The sequence below is a fragment of the Canis lupus genome, chromosome 29 (assembly GCF_003254725.2).
Source record: "Canis lupus dingo isolate Sandy chromosome 29, ASM325472v2, whole genome shotgun sequence".
NCBI classification, from domain to species: Eukaryota; Metazoa; Chordata; class Mammalia; order Carnivora; family Canidae; genus Canis; species Canis lupus.
This window is the reverse complement of record NC_064271.1, coordinates 32,647,369-32,667,337: the sequence shown is the minus strand read 5'-3', so window position 1 is coordinate 32,667,337 and position 19,969 is coordinate 32,647,369. Positions and strand designations below refer to the sequence as shown.

General features: G+C 36.7%; 1 protein-coding gene across 1 annotated transcript; it reads left to right on the top strand.

Moving 5' to 3' along the window:
- Positions 1 to 5,954: 5,954 nt before the first annotated feature.
- SLC7A13 (solute carrier family 7 member 13) lies at positions 5,955 to 19,709 on the top strand. Its single transcript, XM_025433607.3, is given in 9 exon segments — positions 5,955 to 6,064; positions 6,066 to 6,134; positions 6,136 to 6,307; positions 6,309 to 6,625; positions 10,792 to 10,925; positions 16,076 to 16,324; positions 16,327 to 16,370; positions 16,373 to 16,435; positions 19,195 to 19,709. Coding segments are annotated over 9 exon segments (1,422 nt in total). The 3' UTR covers positions 19,459 to 19,709.
- The last annotated feature ends 260 nt before the right edge of the window (positions 19,710 to 19,969 follow it).

The following is a 19,969-nucleotide window of genomic DNA, read 5'->3' as shown; positions in this document are numbered from 1 at the left end:
TTTTCCCCACAATTCTGCAGAGTAGTTTTGTCAGATGTAGAATTCTCGGTTGGTGGTCTTCCTCAACTCCTTAGCACTTTAAATATGTCATCCCATTCCCTCTGGTCTTCATAGTTTCTGATGAGAAGTTAGCATTAATCTCATTGAGAATTTTTAATTCATGATAAGTTGTTTTTTTCTCTTGATACTTTCAAAATTCTCTGTCTATGTCCTACTACAGTTCAACTATGATGCACATAGGTGGGGAGCTCTCAGTTTATTCTACTTGGGTTTCATTTGCTTTTAATCAATTTTGGGAAGTTTTCAGACATTATTTTTAAAATATAATTTCTTCCCAATTTTCCAAATTCTTTCTAGTACTTCCACTACATACATGCCAGTGTGTTTATTGGCACCATACAGGTCTCTCAGGCTTTGTTAATTTTTTAAATTATTTTTTCTTTTTTTCTCTTCAGATTGTAATAATCCTAACTGATCTATTTTCAAGTACAGTGATTCTATTTTCTGTCAGCTTTTCAATCAGCTTTTGAGTCCTTCTACTGAATTTTTCATTTCACTTATTTTACTTTTCAACTACAGAATTTCTATTGGTTTTTAAATACTTTATATATCCTCATTAATATTCTCTATTTAATGAGATATTATCATACTTTCTTTTCATTTTTTAAACTCAGTTTCTTTTATTTTTTTGAACATGTTTTTGGAAGTTGATTTAAATGTTTCTGATGTGTCCAACATCTGGGCTTCTTCAAATAGACTTTCTATTGACTGCTTATTTTCCTGTGTGTGGGCATACTTTTTTGCTTCTTTTATGGGTTACATAAATTTTTGTCAAAATTGGACATTTTAGATAATATAATGTGGCACCTCTGAAAATCAGAGCCCTCATTCCCATAGCTTATTGTTGTTATTGCTGCTGGTGTGTGTGTGTGTGTGTGTGTGCCCGTGCATGCCTGTGTGTTTAATCACCTTCCTGGACTAATTCTATAAAATCTATGTTATGGGTTGAATTGTGTCCTTCAAAAAAAGGTATGTTTAAGTTCTAACACCTAGTACCTCAGAATGTGACCTTATTTAAAATAGGGCCCTTACAGAGGTAATTGATTTAAAATGAGGTCTTTAGGGTGGACTCTAATCCAATATGACTGGTATCCTTTTCAAAAGGGAAATTTAGACCCAGAGACAGGCACAGATGAGAGGAAGTATGAAGATACACAGGGCAAAAAAGACATGTGATTAGAGATTGCATCTATAAATCAAGAAATGCTAAGGACTGCCAGAAATCACCAGAAGCTAGAAGAGACCAGGAAGGATCCTTACCTAGAGCTGTCAGAGAGAACATAGCCCTGCTGAGGATTTTAGACTTTTAGCCTCTAGAACAATGAGACAGAATATTTATATTGTTTTAAGACATTGAGATTTTGGGGATGTCTAGGTGGCTCAGTGGTTGAATGTCTACCTTTGGCTCAGGTTGAGATACCGGAGTCCTGGGATCGAGTCCCACATTGGGCTCCTCTCAGGGAGCCTGCTTCTCCCTCTGCCTCTGTCTCTGTCTCTTTCTCTCTGTGTCTCTCATGAATTAAAAAATTAAATCTTTTAAAAAAGACATTGAGATTTTGGTATTTATTACTATAGCCCTGGGAACCTGATACAGTCTATATTCCCTGTAGTGTGCAACCACTGAACTCTCTACTGTGCTGGCTCAATAGTCAGCTAACAACTGATCAGAAGTTTCCACAAATGCTTGGAAATAGTAATTCTTCTACTCTTTGCCAAGGAGCTCTGTGTGTGTGTGTTGAGGCTAAGGCAATTTACCAGTCTGCCTTGGGGTTCATTTCTTGTTTGTACAGCCTCAAGGTCAGCCAGAGGTAAGGGATTGGGGCCCTATCAGGTCCTTCCCCGGCTTTGGATAGCCTCAACATGTACATGGCTTCCTGGTTACTCAGGGACATGTGAACACTTTTCAAAGGCCCTTCGGGATGTTTCAATCCTCCAGATCTGCCTTTTAAATTTTAGGCTGGGATTTTTTTCACTAAAGTGGCATTGCTGCTGTAGGCAGCTGTTGTGTTAATCAATTGCAGTTGACTATTTCAGACAAATGCCCTACAGATAGGGATTTTCCCAGAGCAAGCTCTGAGTAATGTCTAAGCCCTGCAAATGGGGCTTTTTCAAAGATAGGAGATATTTGAGAAGAATGCGCTGGAGACGGTACTCTTCGAGGGGCTCTTGGTCTGTCCCTGCGGTACTAGGAGTTTTCACAGCTACCATGATATCAGGGCTGCTGGTTTTCAAGGCTGCTTTAGAGCTGAGAGAAGGAGGATTGGAGTAGACAAGCTAAAAAACCCACAAAATTCAGACATTTTTCTTGAATAAATTCTCCTCAAATTGTTACAAGTCTTATATTAATTTCTAAAGTAAAGAAAAGGTTTATTTTGGCAAATTTTCCAGTGTTTTCTTGCTTTTTATTGAAAAGCAGACAAGTGGGGATCCTCCATCTGCCATTGGAGCTGTCAAAGTTATTTTTAAGTCAGGGCTACAAAAAAGTAGAGTTTAGACATTAAGATCATGAACTCTGGAATAAGATGGAATTAGAGGCACATGAATTGGATACATTCCTGAACTTCTATAAGCCTTTTTTTGCATATCTGTACAATTGAGTTGATGGTATACACTCAATAAGACTGACACTTTTCGATCTGCCATCATGACAGATCTTTTCCTAGTAGATCAATTATAGAAAAAGAAAAAAATATAAAAAACAGTAACACTGCAAACCCTTGAGAGTGGCATGTCACTGTAAAATTTGATGTCCTTCAAAATGTCTCCTCCACATTCCCAGTCTTCTGTTTCTTAAGTTATGTGTAAGAAGGCACTGGCATGGCATTTTCTTGTTTAGCCTTTTAGAGTTTCTGTCCAATGGCTGAGCTTAGCTCATCTATATATATGCTGTGTGGAAGATATTCCTTCAGGCATTGCAGGAGCTATGTCAGGGAACCTAATATTGGATGATTTTTGCATATTTTCCCTTTTGATGCAGTAGTTTCACATAGAATTTTCAAGTATATGCCCCTCAGACCAGGGGAACTGTTTAAAGAGTGCTTTCCCTGAGTTTGAAGAATCTCTGATAGTCTTGAGAAAGCCAAAATGGGGACTGATACCTCAACCAAGTCTCCAGTTTCACATTCTACATTTTCAGAATCATAGACATATCTGAATACTCAGGACTCCAGGGATGCATGAGATGGCATAGCCTTTTGCTTTCTGTATCAGTTGGAGCAGCAGAACCATTAGGAAATTTGTATCTGTATCTTTGTCTATTTATCTATATCTGTATCTACATCTGTAACAATATCTACATATATTTCTATTTATCATTATATCTATATCTGAATCTCTCCCTAATTACACACCTTTATAATTACAAGAATTTGTTTGTTATAAAGATTTGACATTATGTAGTTGTGGGAGCTGATTAATTTGTCTCTGTTAGGGCTATTGCCTTCAAGTCTCCTGCTGGGAAGTTGAAGTTCAAGGAATCCAGAAGGAATGACAGGTGTGAAAGTAGGGAAGAACAAGAACAGGCTGGAACCTACAGGCATTTTCTTGGAGCCCAAGAGAATGAACTGAAATCTGTGTCAGTTCTCATTATCACTAAACTTGATAGTGTGGCTACATTACAGAAGTTGGGGTCCTTCATCACAGAGCTAAACATACACTAGACCCTGAAGTTGGTGAAGCTGAAAGATCTTGGTGAAGGTGGAGCACTTGAAGCCTTGGTCACCACATCATACCAGTGAAGTAAGCCAGCAGATACATGATAATTACAGCAAAGAGGTAGGCCATTGTATACAAGACGATGTATGACAGAAAAATTGCACAGAACACTTGTTAAAAATGGCAGGGCAGATTTTATTCGAGCTACTGTAGTAGAGAAAAGAGAGACTTCAGTCTAGAACTGAGCCTAATCCCAAATGTAGCAAAGATATCTAAGGATGTACAGCCAATGGGCAGAGTGAGAAGGTCAGTGGATGGAAATTACTAAGAGGAACTTGATTACATATCAAGGGTGTGGGTGTTCTTGCTAAACTGGTACTGAACAGGCCAGGGATGCAGCTTAGTTGAGAAGAGTGCTCAATGGAGCCTGACTAAAGTTTGGTCAAGGAACTACCAAAACAACTTGTCAATGGAACTACCAAAATAACTGCTGTTGCACTTGTGTACTTTAACTCTCACACAAGAATCGTCCTTGTGGTCCATTCTAACTGAGAAATTTGTCAAATGTAGTTCAGGTTAGCCAAAGTGACACACCGAAAAGCTACCATACTCTTATTTGGAGGCCATAGTTCTTCCTCTTGTCTTATTTTCCTGCTGCAAGATTCAGGGCATGGGTAATGGATTCTCTTATTGTCTCTCCTGAAAGCAACAAGTAGGTGGGAGATTAATGGGCAGGACATTGGCTAACTCTCCCTCCTATTTCTAATTTTTTTTCGTAAGTTAAATTATATTTTACTCTTTTAAAAAACATTTTATTATGATAAAAACAATTAACATGAGATCTATCCACTTAAAAAATTTTCAGTGTGCATTATTGTTGACCATAGGTATACTATGGTACAGCAGACCTTTACAGTAGTCATTTTATTTAGCTTAAACGTTATGACTGTTGATTAATAACTTCCCTTTTCCCCCTCATCCCATGGTAACCACCTTTCCAGTCTTTGATTTGATAAATGTGACTATTTTAGATGCCTCATATAGGTGAAATCATGCAGTACTTGTCTCTCTATGTCTGGTTTACTTCTCATACTTTGTTTCTATCTTAAGGTGAGCTTTCTGGTCTCCTTCCCTACTCCCAGGTCTTTGCTTTCTGGGATGGGATGAGAGGTATGGTTTCATTGGGGAGAGGACGTTGTCATATTTATTGAGAGGTATACAGTATTTTCAGTGGCTTTTCTTGAATGCAATCTGCCAGAAAATAGCTATAGCCAAAAAAAAAAAAAAAAAAAAAAGAAAAAGAAAAGAAAGAAAACATAAACAATTTCCTTTTTATTCACTCTTAGAGGATAATTTGAAAATAATATACTTCCAAGGCTGGGGGTGTGCCTCAAGCTTATAGGGCTTTGCAGATACTCAGAACAATGCTTTGTGTTGTAAAGCCAACAAAGAACTACCAAGGTCCAGGCCTTGCTCAGATGTTCAGAAACTTCCTTCCCTCCATCTGTAGGGTTAGGCTTTCTCCTATACTTCAGGTTCACATCTCCTGTGTATGACCCAGGCTACCAGAATGATGGCTGGTTAAGGGACAGTCTTATGTTGCGGGATTTTTCACTCTCTCACTGTATTAATTGGTTTCCATGAGCCTGATGAAAGGTAAATACTTTGTTTCTTGAGAGCTTAATGGTAAAAAATGGTAGGAAAAAGGCATAGGTTAAGTAAGAGGAAAGTAAGTGAGTTACTCCTCAGTATTTATGGGAGGAAGTCAATAGATGATTTTTAAAGTTGAGATATTTAGTATTAAAAGTCTTCCCATATTATTTAGAGTTATGGAGGCAACTATCGAAAATAACTAAAACCACACATAAATGGTTGTTTCCAGAGAAAAGAACTGGAAATGTATTTGGAAAGGAGTGAAATTAGAGTAAGAAACTCCTGTTTTTTGTTGTAATACTGTTTTATGAAATTCCTTTTTCCATCTGAATGTATTATTTTGATAATAATTAAGAAACAAGTGAAACTGAACCCTTCCAAGTAACTTTACATTATTTTGCTTGGATGCATCACATATATTTTGTTAATGATTGAAAATAGGCTATATTTAACAAATTGGAACAAAAAGGAAAGCACTGTTTTATTTCTGAGAGTCCATGAACATCCTTTTCAGCAACTTGGGCAGAAAAATTCAGAAATTATAATTTATATATATTTTTATATTTTTTAAAAAATAATTACAGTGGATGAAGAAGATACAACTCCAAAGAATGTTTGGATATTGCTTGGGCACAAGGTTTTTAATTGTTAATATAATTGGTGTAGGAATTTTTGTGGCCCCAAAAGGGGTATTGAAAGACTTGCATGAATGTGGGGCTCTCCCTGTGTATTTGGCCTGTCTGTGCCCTGTTGTCCATGATGACCACTTTGCTCAGCAGAGATAGGTATCACCTTCCCACGCAGTGGAGCTCACTACTATTTTCTCAAAAGATGTTTTGGCAACTTTATCTCTTTCCTGAATCTCTGGACAGCTTTGTTTCTGGGGCCAGGGTTAGCTGCCAGCCAAGCCCTACTCCTCGCTGAGTATAGCATCGAGCCTTTTTTATCCCATCTGCTTTGTTCCAAAGCTGCCAAAGAAATGTCTGGCATTAGCCATATTGTGGACTGTGGGAATTCTGAATTCTTGTGGTGTGAAAGAGGTGACTTGGCTTCAGACAGCCAGCCTAGTGCTGAAAATGGCCATACTCGGCCTTATTTCCCTGAGTGGAGTGGTGCTGCTGGTGAGAGGAAGGAAGGAGAATGTAGAAAACTTTCAGGACTCTTTTGATACTGAGTTTCCTGAAGCCTCCCAGTTTATAGAAGCTGTTTTCCAAGGATATTTTGCTTTTTCAGGCGGGGGATGTTTTACATTTATAGCTGATAATTAACAATTCATTGAGGAAGAAAATCTCAAGTCATGACATTGCAAGCAATGTGCAATGTACATCATTTTTTTATATTTTGAATTTTATTTTAAGTACATGATGATTCAGTGTTTATTCTTCTTTCTTACTTTCTAAATTGAGTCAGAATATGGCAGTCTTGTACTTACCACCCAGTCTTAATGTTTTCCCCCATTCATTCAAAAGTGCTTGTTTTATTGAATGACTTCTTTTATTCAGCTTTCTTTTCTGGGACCAGAGATATGAGATCTCCATGTTAATCTGGTTTCCTTTCTGTCAATGGATGAATTCTGAGGTTGTGGGTATATTCTCCAGGAATGATCCAATGCCAGATTATGTTTGTCTTGTGAATGGTTGTGACACATTTATGCTCTGAAGTACTTTTAAAGAGAAGAGAATCGTAAATATAATTGTCCAGAGGCCAGATTTAATATTTTCCCTTCAATGTCAAGACAAAAGATTTCTCTCTTCATTTTTGAAATTAGTCTCTTCTCTTGAACTCGACTCTTTCCCTCTCACCTCCTCAGGGATCTTCCCTATTCATTTATTTAATTTTTTTCCAACTTCAGTTCTTTTCCTTGACATTTCGACATGAAGTAGGCTCTACTCTTAAAACACATATTTCCTTTAATCTTAGGACCCCCTGGGTGCCTGGGTAGCTCAGTTGGTTAAGCGTCTGCCTTTGGCTCAGATCACGATCCCAAGGTCTTGGGATTGAGTCCCTCATCAGGTTCCCTGCTCAGGGTGGAGTGGAGTTTGCTTCTTCCTCTCCCTCTGCCCCTTTACCCCTCCCCTCTGCTTATTCTTTCTCTGTCTCTTTCAAATAAATAAATAAAAATCTTTTTTAAAATGTTTAAAAAAAATTTAGCGCCCCCACCCCCCCGTCACTGATGTGTCCATTATGCATTACATTATTTGGTCAGCAAATATCGTTTTAAACACTGATATTTTTGAAACCCTATAATAGTTCCTTAAAATGAGTAAGATATATTCTTTACTCTAAAGAGGTTAACAGTTTAATGGAAAAAGCAATATCTCGATTTTGTCTGACCTCTGCCACTTGTGAGCTGTGGCAAGTATCTTTACCTCTCTGGACTTACTTTTTTTTCCTCCTTCATCTGAAAAACAGCCATTTTGACTTAAAATCAGTATAATTCTGTCCTGATAAGCAATGGCATGATAGTATTTAACAAGTGGTAATAAAAGAACAATGTGATTACTATGAGAATTCAGTAGATGGTAAGATCACCTTTTGTTGTGTTATCTAAAAAGTGGCAACTTTCACTGAACTCAGAAAATTCCAGCAGTAAAATAATGTGAGTGAAGCCGTGGAGACCAGAAGTATGCAGGTACATATAAGACCCATTATGTCATCTTGGGTGACTGCAAAATGGTCTGCATCTGATGAACTGGTTAAGATAGGATTACTAAGGCAAGTATATAGAGAAAAGTAGAATAAAATAGCATAAGGTTAGAGACAGATGACTGGAGTAGGCCAACTTTTAGGCGGTAGGTGGAGAAAGAAGATGCAATGAAGAAGCCAGACAAAGTTGAGAGAATTATAAAAGAAAAATCACCCTATGTTCCAAAAAAAGGGTGTAATCAACATGGTGAAGTGCTTCAGAAGTTGAGGAGTGTGAGGATTGAGCAGAAGCCATTTCACTAAGTAAGAAGTCATTGGTGAACTTTGGACATGAGAGGAAAGTCAGTCTGCATTGAGTTAAAAAGTGAAGCATTGACAAAAGAAAGCCATGAGATGAAGTTACTCTTTTAAGCAGTTTGTGATTAAATGTGCCAGTGCAATTTGAGAGGCTAGAAGAATTAGCTCAACTCCCCCTTTCTCTCTCTCACTTCGTTGGTCTCTCTTAGAAGGATAGAAGAGATATCTCTGACTTCTGTTTCATTCATCTTGTTCCATTGCCAGAGATGTTTCACTGCTAGATAATTTTTCTCTGCTGAAAATAGATTCACAAAATTTACTAACCTATAAACTATTATAGAACTCTTCACAAGCAGCTGGCAGTGAAAAAAGCCGGAGGAATTTCAGCGTATGCTAGGATTGTTAATTTACTTAATAAACTTTAAGTACAGCTAAGTTCTAAGTAACACTTTTGCCTGTAAAACGTTGGTATGTAGGCAGCTGACTTAACATATTGTAGGAACATCTATCTTCTAAGTTCAAGACCAAGGATATTCACGGTCTGGCCATTATAACCTTGAATTATGTTATGTTATATTATATTTCTTATCCTCTCTCTATAAATCTAACACATAATAAGAAAGAGTAAAAGGCCCAGAGGAAAGTATAGTTAATCCTGAAAGTTGCCTTTATGCTTGTTCAAAACCTTTGACTAATAACCATCTTTATGACTAACTTATGAAGTGCTAGGCATTTGATTGGAATTTTATTGTCCCTATATTTTCCATTCTCCCCAATATACAGGTAAGGAAATTGAAACCTTAACAGTTAATAAATTGTCCAGAAGCCCACAACTAGTAAATGGTTGAGGCATCATTTAACTGAGAACACTCTAATTCTTTACTCTTCGAGTGCTTAATCAGCTCATATGGGTGTACACCATGGACATTACATTCTACTTCTGGGCAGATGCAAATGAAACAGATTTGACATATGTCAAAGGACAGATATTTATTCATCAGAGAGACTAGGCATTAAGTAACAGAAACCACACACATCGGCTTAAACAATAAAAGAAGAACTTGCTGGAAGAATAATGCCGTCTTTCAAGGAAGACCAGAGTTACTGATCTTCAGGAGCATCAGGAGTTAGGCAAGCTCTGAGACTTAAAAACTAGATTTATCAGCCCCCTTTCTTTTCTGCTACTGCTATGTTGCCTTTTCCCTCTTTATCTCAGTTTTGTTGACATTTAGTTCAAATTCTTGCGAGGAATCTTCGTGTATGCTGACGGTGACTGGCTGTCAGTGAGTCCTAGAGATCTGGACTCAGTTCTATTACCAGTAGGCAGGGCACAGGGTCACATTTTATACACAAAACTATAACGTTCAATTCTTCATGTCAGGGATAATTTTCAGAGAATGGCAAAATTGGGGAAAATGGTATAACAAATGGAATAATATTTGAAAATAAGACTATTCTGGAAAGTCCATTATCTATGATGTTAAATCATGACCTCTCTCCTTTTTTCCACTTAATACTGACATAAAGGGAAGGCAAAGAGCCTACAGGAAAAGAAAATTTATGACTGATTCTTTTACTCTCTTCATATATGTTATGAAAGTACTCTCTTCATATATGTTATGAAAGTACATAGACTAGGACAGTTTTGCTAGCCAAGGAAAGCTTCCTCTCCTATGTTCCCAGAAGAAGTTATGATTTTGCTGAGATCTGAAAGAGGAGTAAGGGTCCAGCTTAGCAACTAGGAAAGGAAAGAACATTCCACATGAGAGAATGGATACAGAGGTCATGACACTTTTGAGAACCTGAAGAAAAGCCCATGAGCCTCTGACACAGACAGCAAAGGGGACCATCAAATTATCATATAATATGTTCTCAAAGCCCTTGATCCCTTGAGGTTAGGCTTCATGTTTGTTTTTGCTCACTATCATATTCCACTACCAGACTACCTTGTACCTAATAGATGAGGTACAAGGCACAGGTAGGCTCCAAACCGTACAGGGCCCCATGGACTCAGCTTTGATATTCATTCTTGTGATTTTCTTCAGAAATATTACCATCTAGAAGAAAAATGAGGAAAATTTCCCCCCCTTTCTGCACTTATCACCGAGCTCAGAAAGGAGATAGTTGTGTAGCAGTTCACCATTGTGTTTTGTGTATGTGTGTGAATAAGTGTGGCGGTGGCCTGGGTGCTTTGCAGGAATTCCAACTGATAGTTAATGCATGAAGCAATATTAAAGATAAATTTAGGGCAGCTCGGGTGGCTCAGTGGTTTAGCGCTGCCATCAGCCCAGGGCCTGATCCTGGAGACCTGGGATCGAGTCCCACATCGGGCTCCCTGCATGGAGCCTGCTACTCCCTCTGCCTGTGTCTCTGCCTCTCTCTCTCTCTCTCTGTCTCTCATGAATAAATAAAATCCTTTAAAAAATGATAAATTTAAGACATAATTTTTACCCATCGTGATTTTGCTGTTTTATGTGTTATAGGGGAGTTGAAGAAACCCAGAAAGATGATTCCAAGATGCATATTTACTGCATTACCTCTGGTGACTATCATATATCTATAGGTTAGTATTTCCTACCTGACTGTTCTGATACCCAAGGAAATTCTCTCTTCAGGTTTGTATACAAGTGACTAAGGCAATAAATAATAATAAGGACAGTTCTGGTCATTTTAGCACATGTAAATATCACTTTAACGGGCAGACTGCTGTTTGTTTTTAATTATTTTATATAGAGACTCAACTTGCAATTCTCAAAAATAACGAAGAGGCCAAAGAGTATGATTTGGCTTAGGAAAGAATTTTCTAGTTAAGCAGCTAATATGGAAAACCATATTCCTGGTGATATGGAAAAATACTTGTAATGCTGACATATGATGCAGACTAAGTTCAAAATATTTATATTCCTTTCGTGATCTTCCCTCACCGTATTGACACTATGTAATCTGTACTTTCATCAGTCTATTAAAGCTTTTACCATATTGATTTTCTAAATGTTCTTCTACGTGAGGGGTACCTGGGTGGCTCAGGTCATGGACCCAGGATCAAGCCCCACGTCGGGATCCTTGCTCGGTGAAAGGTCTGCTTCTCCCTCTCCCACTGCAGCTCCCCGCTGTTTGTTCTAGTTCTCTCTCTCTTTCTCTGTCAAATAAATAAGGAAATAAAATCTTTTAAAAAATGTTCTTCTATGTGACATAAAGAATGATAAACTTGAATTGTGGAATATTAGCAGTTAAAAGAATAGATGATAATAGTGAATTGATGGGTATAATTAATAGCAATAATGCATAATATAATGTTTATTATAAATGACTCTAAAATTTATGGTGACCAAGTGGCCCTGAACATATTGGAAATATGCAATAAACTTCTGAGATAAACTAGCATGCAGTACCATTAAAAATAATCTTTTTGTTTTTTGTTTTTTTTAGAACTAATCTTTGAGTAGCTATTACTGTTTCGGTAAATCTTTGAAGCACTGGAGGTAAATCTAAGAGAGGTTTAATGTAAGTGTCCTAACACATTTTGCCTCCATTCTTGTGTTAGTGTCATGCAGGAAGCTGCCATATGCATGGTATTAGTGTTGATTTACAATGGTCCAGCTCTCTTAGGGAATTGTAAACTAGACATGATCAAGATTCTGAGCATCTGTGGGGGAAAAAATGCTAAATTGGATAAGAACAATTAGTGATTTATTAACTACTTTGATTATGTAAAGAATAAATTTACAAAATTAATTATGGGTGTGGTCAGGACTGCTGATCAGCTGACCCAGACTTTATGGTTCATTGATTCTGGCATGTGTAATGACTGCCGGTGTTCTGGTCATACTGGCTGTTAAAAATTATGATGATCTCATCTGGTGCATCCTAATAGTTGCAGGAATTCTATGAGTGGCACAATTGTTCCACATGTGTGGAAGACCCACCAGTGTGGAAGATCCACCAGTGTGGAAGACCCATGAAGTGTTTTGACTAATGCTTGTGATTTGGTTTTTAATGCTTACTCCTCTAGGCATATAATCCTCAGACCTCGTTTAGATTCTGAAATAATTCTCTTGAATTCAAACATCCATCTTTTATTGTATTAGGAATTTAAAATAAGAAAATAATCAGAGCTATACACAAAAAATATATGCATAAGAACAACCATCATAGCATTATATATAAGACAAAAAATTAAGGACCACCAAAGTATCTAGTAGAGTTGAAGGAAATAATTTATGGAGATCCATATAATAGGCCATTCTGAGCTTTTTCAAAGATCATGTTGCTATGAATATTTAAAGTAAAGAGACAATGTTTATAATGTAACAATGATGAAAAGTCAGGATCTATTACGATATAAAACAGAAGGTAAGGGGTACCTGGGTGGCTCGGTGGTTGAGCATCTGCCTTTGGCTCAGGTTGTGATCCTGGGGTCCTGGGATCGAGTCCCACATCAAGCTCCCTATAGGGAGCCTGCTTCTCCCTCTGCCAGTGTCTCTGCCTCTCTGTGTGTCTCTCATGAATAAATAAAATGTTTAAAAATAAATAAATGGAACAGAAAGTACATAGTTAATGGTCAAGATATGCTGGAATGATCTTGTGGGTGGTTTTTGCTTTATTCTTTTCTAGATTTCCCAAATTTTCTTTAATGAATGCATGAACTGTGTAATTTATGCAGTGAAAGAAAGAAATTATAAGCAAAGGAAATAAATTCCTAAATTAAAGAAATTTAAGGATTAAGGAGTGAATGTTTTCAATCAAATGGGTATATTTAAAAGACATGAAAAGTTCCAAAAGAATATAGAATTATCTAAGATGTGGTGTGAATTGGGTGCTACGTAGTCTTTGATGAACATTGAAAAAAATTGTACCAAGCTGTGATACATATTAGATTCTGTAGTTTATGTGGAAAAAGAACCAGTGCTATTAATCATGAAGTGTTTTTATCTGTATCAATGTTAGAGCTCTGACCTGTTTCTTTGCTGATTCTTCTCTTAGAAGAAAAAAATAGCCTTAATTTTGAATAAGCTTTGTAACCCAGTTGGAAGGATGTCCCTCTAGAATGAGGTGTGTGGAAATGTCATAGTGGGAAACCCTCGTTCCTGCCTTTTTCAGCTTGAGGATTTCAATGTTATCGAAGTCCTGCTAAAACACTCCTGACAAGAGTGCTCCCATTTAGTAGAACCTTCCTGAGGGTTCCATGTTATCATTAAAACTAGAGAATATTGGCATGGTAAGAGTGAATCTAAAACAGTAAATAAATTGCATGGGAGCAGAGGCTAAGGAGGTTCCTCTGACCAAAAATAGCCTGCAGGTATCTAGCCAACCAAATGTGGTTAGAAATTTATTTATTTATTTATTTATTTATTTATTTTTGTGGTTAGAAATTTTGAGAGGAAAACAGAAATGTCAGAATCACTTACAAGTGAGTTGGTGTAATCATTTTGAGAGGGTAATTTTGTAATATCTTACTTATTTAAGAAGGTATCACCTTTGGACTCATAGTCCCACTTCTAAGAATTTAAGAAGAGAACTGCACAACTACTAAGACCTGAAGAATATGTCCATTAAAGTACATCTTATATTAGCAAAAACAAACAAACAAACAAACAAACAAACAAAAAACAATAACAAAAAAACTTGAAAATCCACCAATTGCTAAATAATTTAATTATATAATGGAATATTGAGAATTATTTAAAATAATTAGATGGATGCATAGATATAATATGATCAAGATATATTGGAAAGTTAAAAATAAAGCAAGTGTCTGAACACACATACATGTACACAACTAACATGGACGCTTATATATGCTTAGAAAATTTCTGAAAGAATATCCAAAAAGAGGGTAACAGTAGTTATATCTGGGGTGCATGAATGAAGGGTTGGTAAGGAGAGAGACGTTTAGTTTTTACTTTATGTTTTTCACTGCTATTTATTTTACTTTTTACCAAAACATATATAAAGAAATATTTTTAAAAAAATGCCATGAGGAAAAGAATAAAAAGAGAAAAAAATTACTTGTGGAATAGAGATAAAGATTATAGCGGAGTTGAACTAGAACCTCATCTAATTATAACCAACTGGGTTTGTAGAATGCATGACAGGAAATCAAAGGAGAATAAGGACTTCACTACTGGAAAGAAGTATTTCTGAAATGTGTTTGAAAATGGAAAATGTGGGGAGGTATGGGTGTCCAGGAGGAACAGCCAATAATATCTTATTTGAAATGAACAATAAGTGAGACAGGAAATAGTTTATTATTGTTTTAAAAGATTTTATTTATTCATTTGACAGAGAGAGTGAGAGAGCACAAGCAGGGGGAGAGGCAGAGGGAGAAGAAGAAGCAGACTCTCCATGGGGAGCCTGATGTGGGGCTCAATCCCAGGATCCCAGGATCATGACCTGAGCTGAAGGAGGATGCTTCACCAACTAAGCCACCCAGGTGCCCCCAGGAAACACTTTAAAACAGGACCCAACATTGTAGGATAGTTCTAGAGAGAGAAGTGAAAACAGCACTTAATAAGGCTGTTTAAAATGGGTTCACAAATGAAGATTTTTAGGAACAAGAACCATTAATGATAATTTAATTTTGTCATATTGAAAAGGCTTTACTATCTGTTATAAGTCATTTCATTGATGTCCTAGAGGCAATGTTGGCACCAGGGCAAAGCACTAGAGGACACCTACTCCCAAAGATACTAGATCTTGGTGTACTCACTCCATTGAAAAGCTGAGAACCTATTTTTCTGTATCTGAATGATCTGTCTTAGCTTATATCTATGTAATAGGAATTGGACTCAGAGTCTCATAAACAATGGATATGCATTTCTTTATTAACACCTTTTTGTGTGTGTGTTTACTGACTTATACTGAAAGAGTGTTTATAAGAGCTCTTCACTTTTGAGTATGAAAATCAGAATATTCTCTAATAGTTGGTCAATAGGAGGTTTCTCAATCTCAGCACTACACATTTTAGACCATATAATTTTTTGTTATGGACAGCTTCCTGGCACTGTTGGATGTTTAGGAGCATCCTTGGCCTCTACCCACTAGATGCCAGTAGTAACCTCCTACCTCCTCCGTTGTGACGATCAAAAAAATGTCTCCAGATATTGCCAGATGACCCCTGAGGAGCAAAATCAATTCCCATTGAAAGCCACTGATCTATAGTTTAGACAAGCAACCAAATGTCATCAGTATTTTAATCTATGTATAATTTGTTTTCTCTGTCTACAGGTTTGATTTTTAAATTTCTCTTAAGTATTTCAAATAGAAATATTTGATATTTCTAATACTTGCATCCTGATGTGGAGACTTTGTAAGGCTCATTCCTGTGTCAGTAATATTGCACTGTGCTCTTTTGACTCTGATTGCAACTATTAGCACTCTGTAAACTCGTTTTAGAAAATAAGCATGCAATCTTCGATTCAACCATCCATTTCACAGGTCTTATTGAAAACTGAAACAATATTTCTGAGACTTTTGAAATGCTAGTTTTTATAGAAAAGAAATTGCCCGCAGGAAGTGAAGTTTCTGGTCTATTGGTGACAATGTGTGAGATGATAAGCATTTATGATACAGTGTGATACGGCTAAAATGTACATGTGTGTATGGTGTTAGGTCTGTGTAAAATAAGCAGTGAAATTAAACAAAATTTAACTTTCTTAATTCCTTTTGAATTTTCTGCTTTTATTCAGAAATAATCTTTAAAGGTTTATCATTAGTTTCTGGTTCTTAATACACTGCCTTTTGTGTGCTCTTATTTTTTTTGCAGATGCTGTGGCTATAATGTGGACTGACAGAGTTATCCCCTCATTAACGTGAGTTATTCCTTGTAGTATGTCTGCCTCAATATTTAGCAACCTTCTGGTTAATGTATTTGAATACTCAAGAGTGACATATATGCCTGGCCAAGAGGGCCAACTGCCTTTGTTATTTAATATGCTTAATCTTCACTCCTCTCCATTTGTATCTGTGCTAGTACTTGTCACTATGGCATCCATGGCTATTGTCTCTACAAACCTAATCTGATAAACTATCTTTATTTTGTAGTTTCTATTTGGTCTGTATATTGTCAATGATAGGAATACTAAAACTGCGATACCAAGAGCCCAATCTACCTAGACCTTATAAGGTAAAAGTGAGTTTTCTCATTTTTTCTTTGTGAAATAAAATGTATCAGGTGTAACCATATTTGAAGACTATATTCAGAACATCTGTGGGTAGACCTTCTCACTACTACCAAATTGTGAAGCGCATAAAGGTAGTCTGGCCTTAGTTTTCATGTTTATTGGGTAGATTTTCCTCAGTCTAAAATCTCCTAGGTTCTGTTAGGTTTACTAGAGGGAAGGCTAGTCTTCTGGGTGATTAGACAGATCATGATGAGTCTTTTGGCCAGAGATTACTTTGTTTACCAATGTAGCTCCCTATGCACATGGGTATCTTGCACACACACGGTCAGATTTGGCAAATGCGAAATAGAAGAGACAAGTGCTGCTGTGGGGTCACAGGTGATAGCACCTCCTATCCTAAAACATCAGCTTTTTTTTTTTTAAGACTTTATTTATTTACTCATGAGAGACACACAGAGAGAGGCAGAGACACAGGCAGAGGGAGAAGCATGCTCCATGCAGGGAGCCTGATGTGGGACTCCATCCAGAGACTCCAGGATCATGCCCTGAGCCAAAGGCAGACACTCAACAGCTGAGCCACTCAGGCATCCCCTGAAACATCAACTTAATTTGATCACCAAAAATTACATCCTTTCCACTTTACTTACTTTGACTTACTCTCAGTCTGGATCAGGAAGTTTTTTGTTTTTGTTTTTGTTTTTACAGGAGAGCCTTTTAATCATAGAAAAGGAAAAGGAAATAAGCAAAAATTTAGGAGCATAAGAATACTACTGGAGAAACATGGCCTTGATGCTCTGATTATCAGAATAGTCCTGGTGGGCTAGGCATCGTGTTAAAAGCTTTGCTTCCATTATCACATGTAATCCTCTCAGTAAAACAAAAGGTGGATACTACTCTTATCTTCATTTTATAAATGAGGAAATTGGTTTAGAAAAGTTGTTACTTGCCCAAGCTCGCACAGCATGGAGTAGAGGCAGGACTGAAATCTAGGCAGTCTCTTTGGAGTGTTTGACTTTTAGCAGATATAAACAACTGTAAGAAATATATAATATAAGAAATTTAAGAAAGAACACAGGGAAGGGGCACCTGGGTGACTCAGTTGGTTAAGTTTCCAGCTACTGGTTTCTGCTCAGGTCATGGTCTCAGGGTTGTGAGATGGAGCCTTGTGTCAAGCTCTGCACTCAGCGGGGAGTCTATTTGGATTCTTTCCCTCTTCCTCCCCCGCTACCCTTTCCCCTGCTTGCATTCTCTCTCTCTCTAAAATAAATAAATAAAATCTTTTTAAAAAGAGAGAAAGAACATAGGGAAAAAGAAAGCAATGTTCTAACCATCAACCTTGGTTGACTTATAACCATCTTTTGTATTCAGTCCTTCTACTTTTTCCGTCCAGCCATCCTGTAACTTTAGCATATTTGAGAAGCAACTATATCTTAAGTATCTTACCAGGTATTCTGGGTGCAGAAAGGAATAAGACATGGCTCCTGCCATTAGGGCATAATCTATCTGGTCAAGTGAACCAAAAATCATAGTATGATTATTGCCACGTGGTAACCTTCAGAGAGTGTTCAGAAAATACATGAAGAAGGAGGAATCACCTGTTATTTAACCTCTAATCCTCATTTTCTTCAGATCTAGAATGGGAATAAATAATGCCTACACGCTAGGAATGTGGAATGTAAGCTAAGACATGCAAACAGTCCAGAGTCTGACATTGATGGTTATAATGATTTATATTATTATTTGATACACATTTGCATCAAAAAGGAAGGCAAGGGCAATTATAAGTAGTTAATGTTTGTCTTGAATGCCATATGAATGCTCTTTTCTTTTCCCTCAGTTATTTGATAATTTATATGAGCTGTGAGATGACAAGTTATCTTTCTCAAGAGTGTTTTAAAAATTAAGAAGAGATTTTTGTTTTTTGTTTATTTAATGTAAGCTCTACACCCAACTCACCACCCTGAGATCAAGGGTCTCATGCTCTACTATCTGAGACAGCCAAGTGCCCCAAGAGGAAATTCTTAATAAATTTCCCAAGGGAATGACCTTCTAGTTAAAGGGTTTAATAAATATGAAAATAGTTATATTTTGAGAGTATAGATTGGAATCTATTTATTAAAGATATATTAAAAGTGTCTGCCTATTGAACGTTCTCCCTAGGTTGGTTTATGTTTGGTGCAAGACACTTCACAGTCCTAACACAAAGCAGGTACCAAGAATAGGGCTTCAAGTTTTTTGGCTAAAACAAAAACAAAAGTAAAAATCCACTAGAAATAGGGAGAATGGTCTTGGCTGAAGTTTTTTGTTTTGATTTTTTAAAATATCCTGAGCCTATAAAGTTATAATATTTACCTGTCAATATCTGCCTAACAGAGGGTCCAAGGATACTTTGTGTTTTTGACATGAATTTCTTGCTGCCTTGAGATATTTTCCCAGGAAAATTGTGCCTTTCATGGAGTTCTAGGAGCAACTTCTTAAGGAATTCATTCTGCCTAGATCAGAAGATGCTTATCTTACTAACAAATGATCATGATTATTTCCACTCAAGAACAGTCAAACATTGTTCATTTCTTTCAACAATACCCTGACAAAGAAAGTCTCCAACCTACTAACTACTAAGCCAGATTTATTTAAACTCAGATAACTTAGCCCATTTTCTATCATTAGCTTATATCTTATTTTTTTGTTTATATAAATATACAGATATATTATATGGATTTTCATATTTTATTGTTTGAATTTTGCTTTTTCTTTTTTCCAGATGTCTTTTCCATTACCATTGGTAACAACAGCTATCTACCTATGTTTGGTTTTGATCCCTTTGGTGAAGTCTCCACATATACATTATATCTACGTGTGTCTCTTTGTTCTCAATGGACTTCTGTATTACAGACCTTTAATATATTTCAAATTGAGGCTGATTTGGTTTGAAAAGATGACATGCTATTTGCAATTGCTGTTTAATATTTGCATCTCTGATGTGTCTGAAAAACAGATGCCAGAAGTAGAAACTTTAAGAAAATAGCCTTCAGAAACATGCCAAATTAAAAAAAAAAAAAAAAAAAGAAAAGAAAAAGAAAAAGATCAAGAACCTGATGGAGCATTAGTGATGAAATACCCATGGTAACTTTCATTCTCCAATGAAATAGCATATAAAGGCATTCCCCTGATAGTACCTAGCTATACAAATCATGCAGAAGTCATTGTCTAACTAAAGCTGTTTTGGTTAGCCTTGCTTGATACACTGATGATATTTTTCCCTCTTCCATTTTTTTCTGCACCCTAACCTTTTACTACCAAATTTGTGGTGATTTTGTGATAAAAGTTAGCAATTAAAATTAAAAAGCATTCTCTTCATCATTTTGAGTCCTTCTAATGGTCCTGATTTAAAGATAAAAGAATAACCCCATTTGTCTTAGCTTTTCCCTACCAGTGGTATTTTTTCAACCTAAAAACTATTTTGAAGCATGGGTTTTAGGTTATTTTCCTTTGTATTCCTTCCTCTGAATTCTGAGGTGCCTTAGAGGAACAGGTTT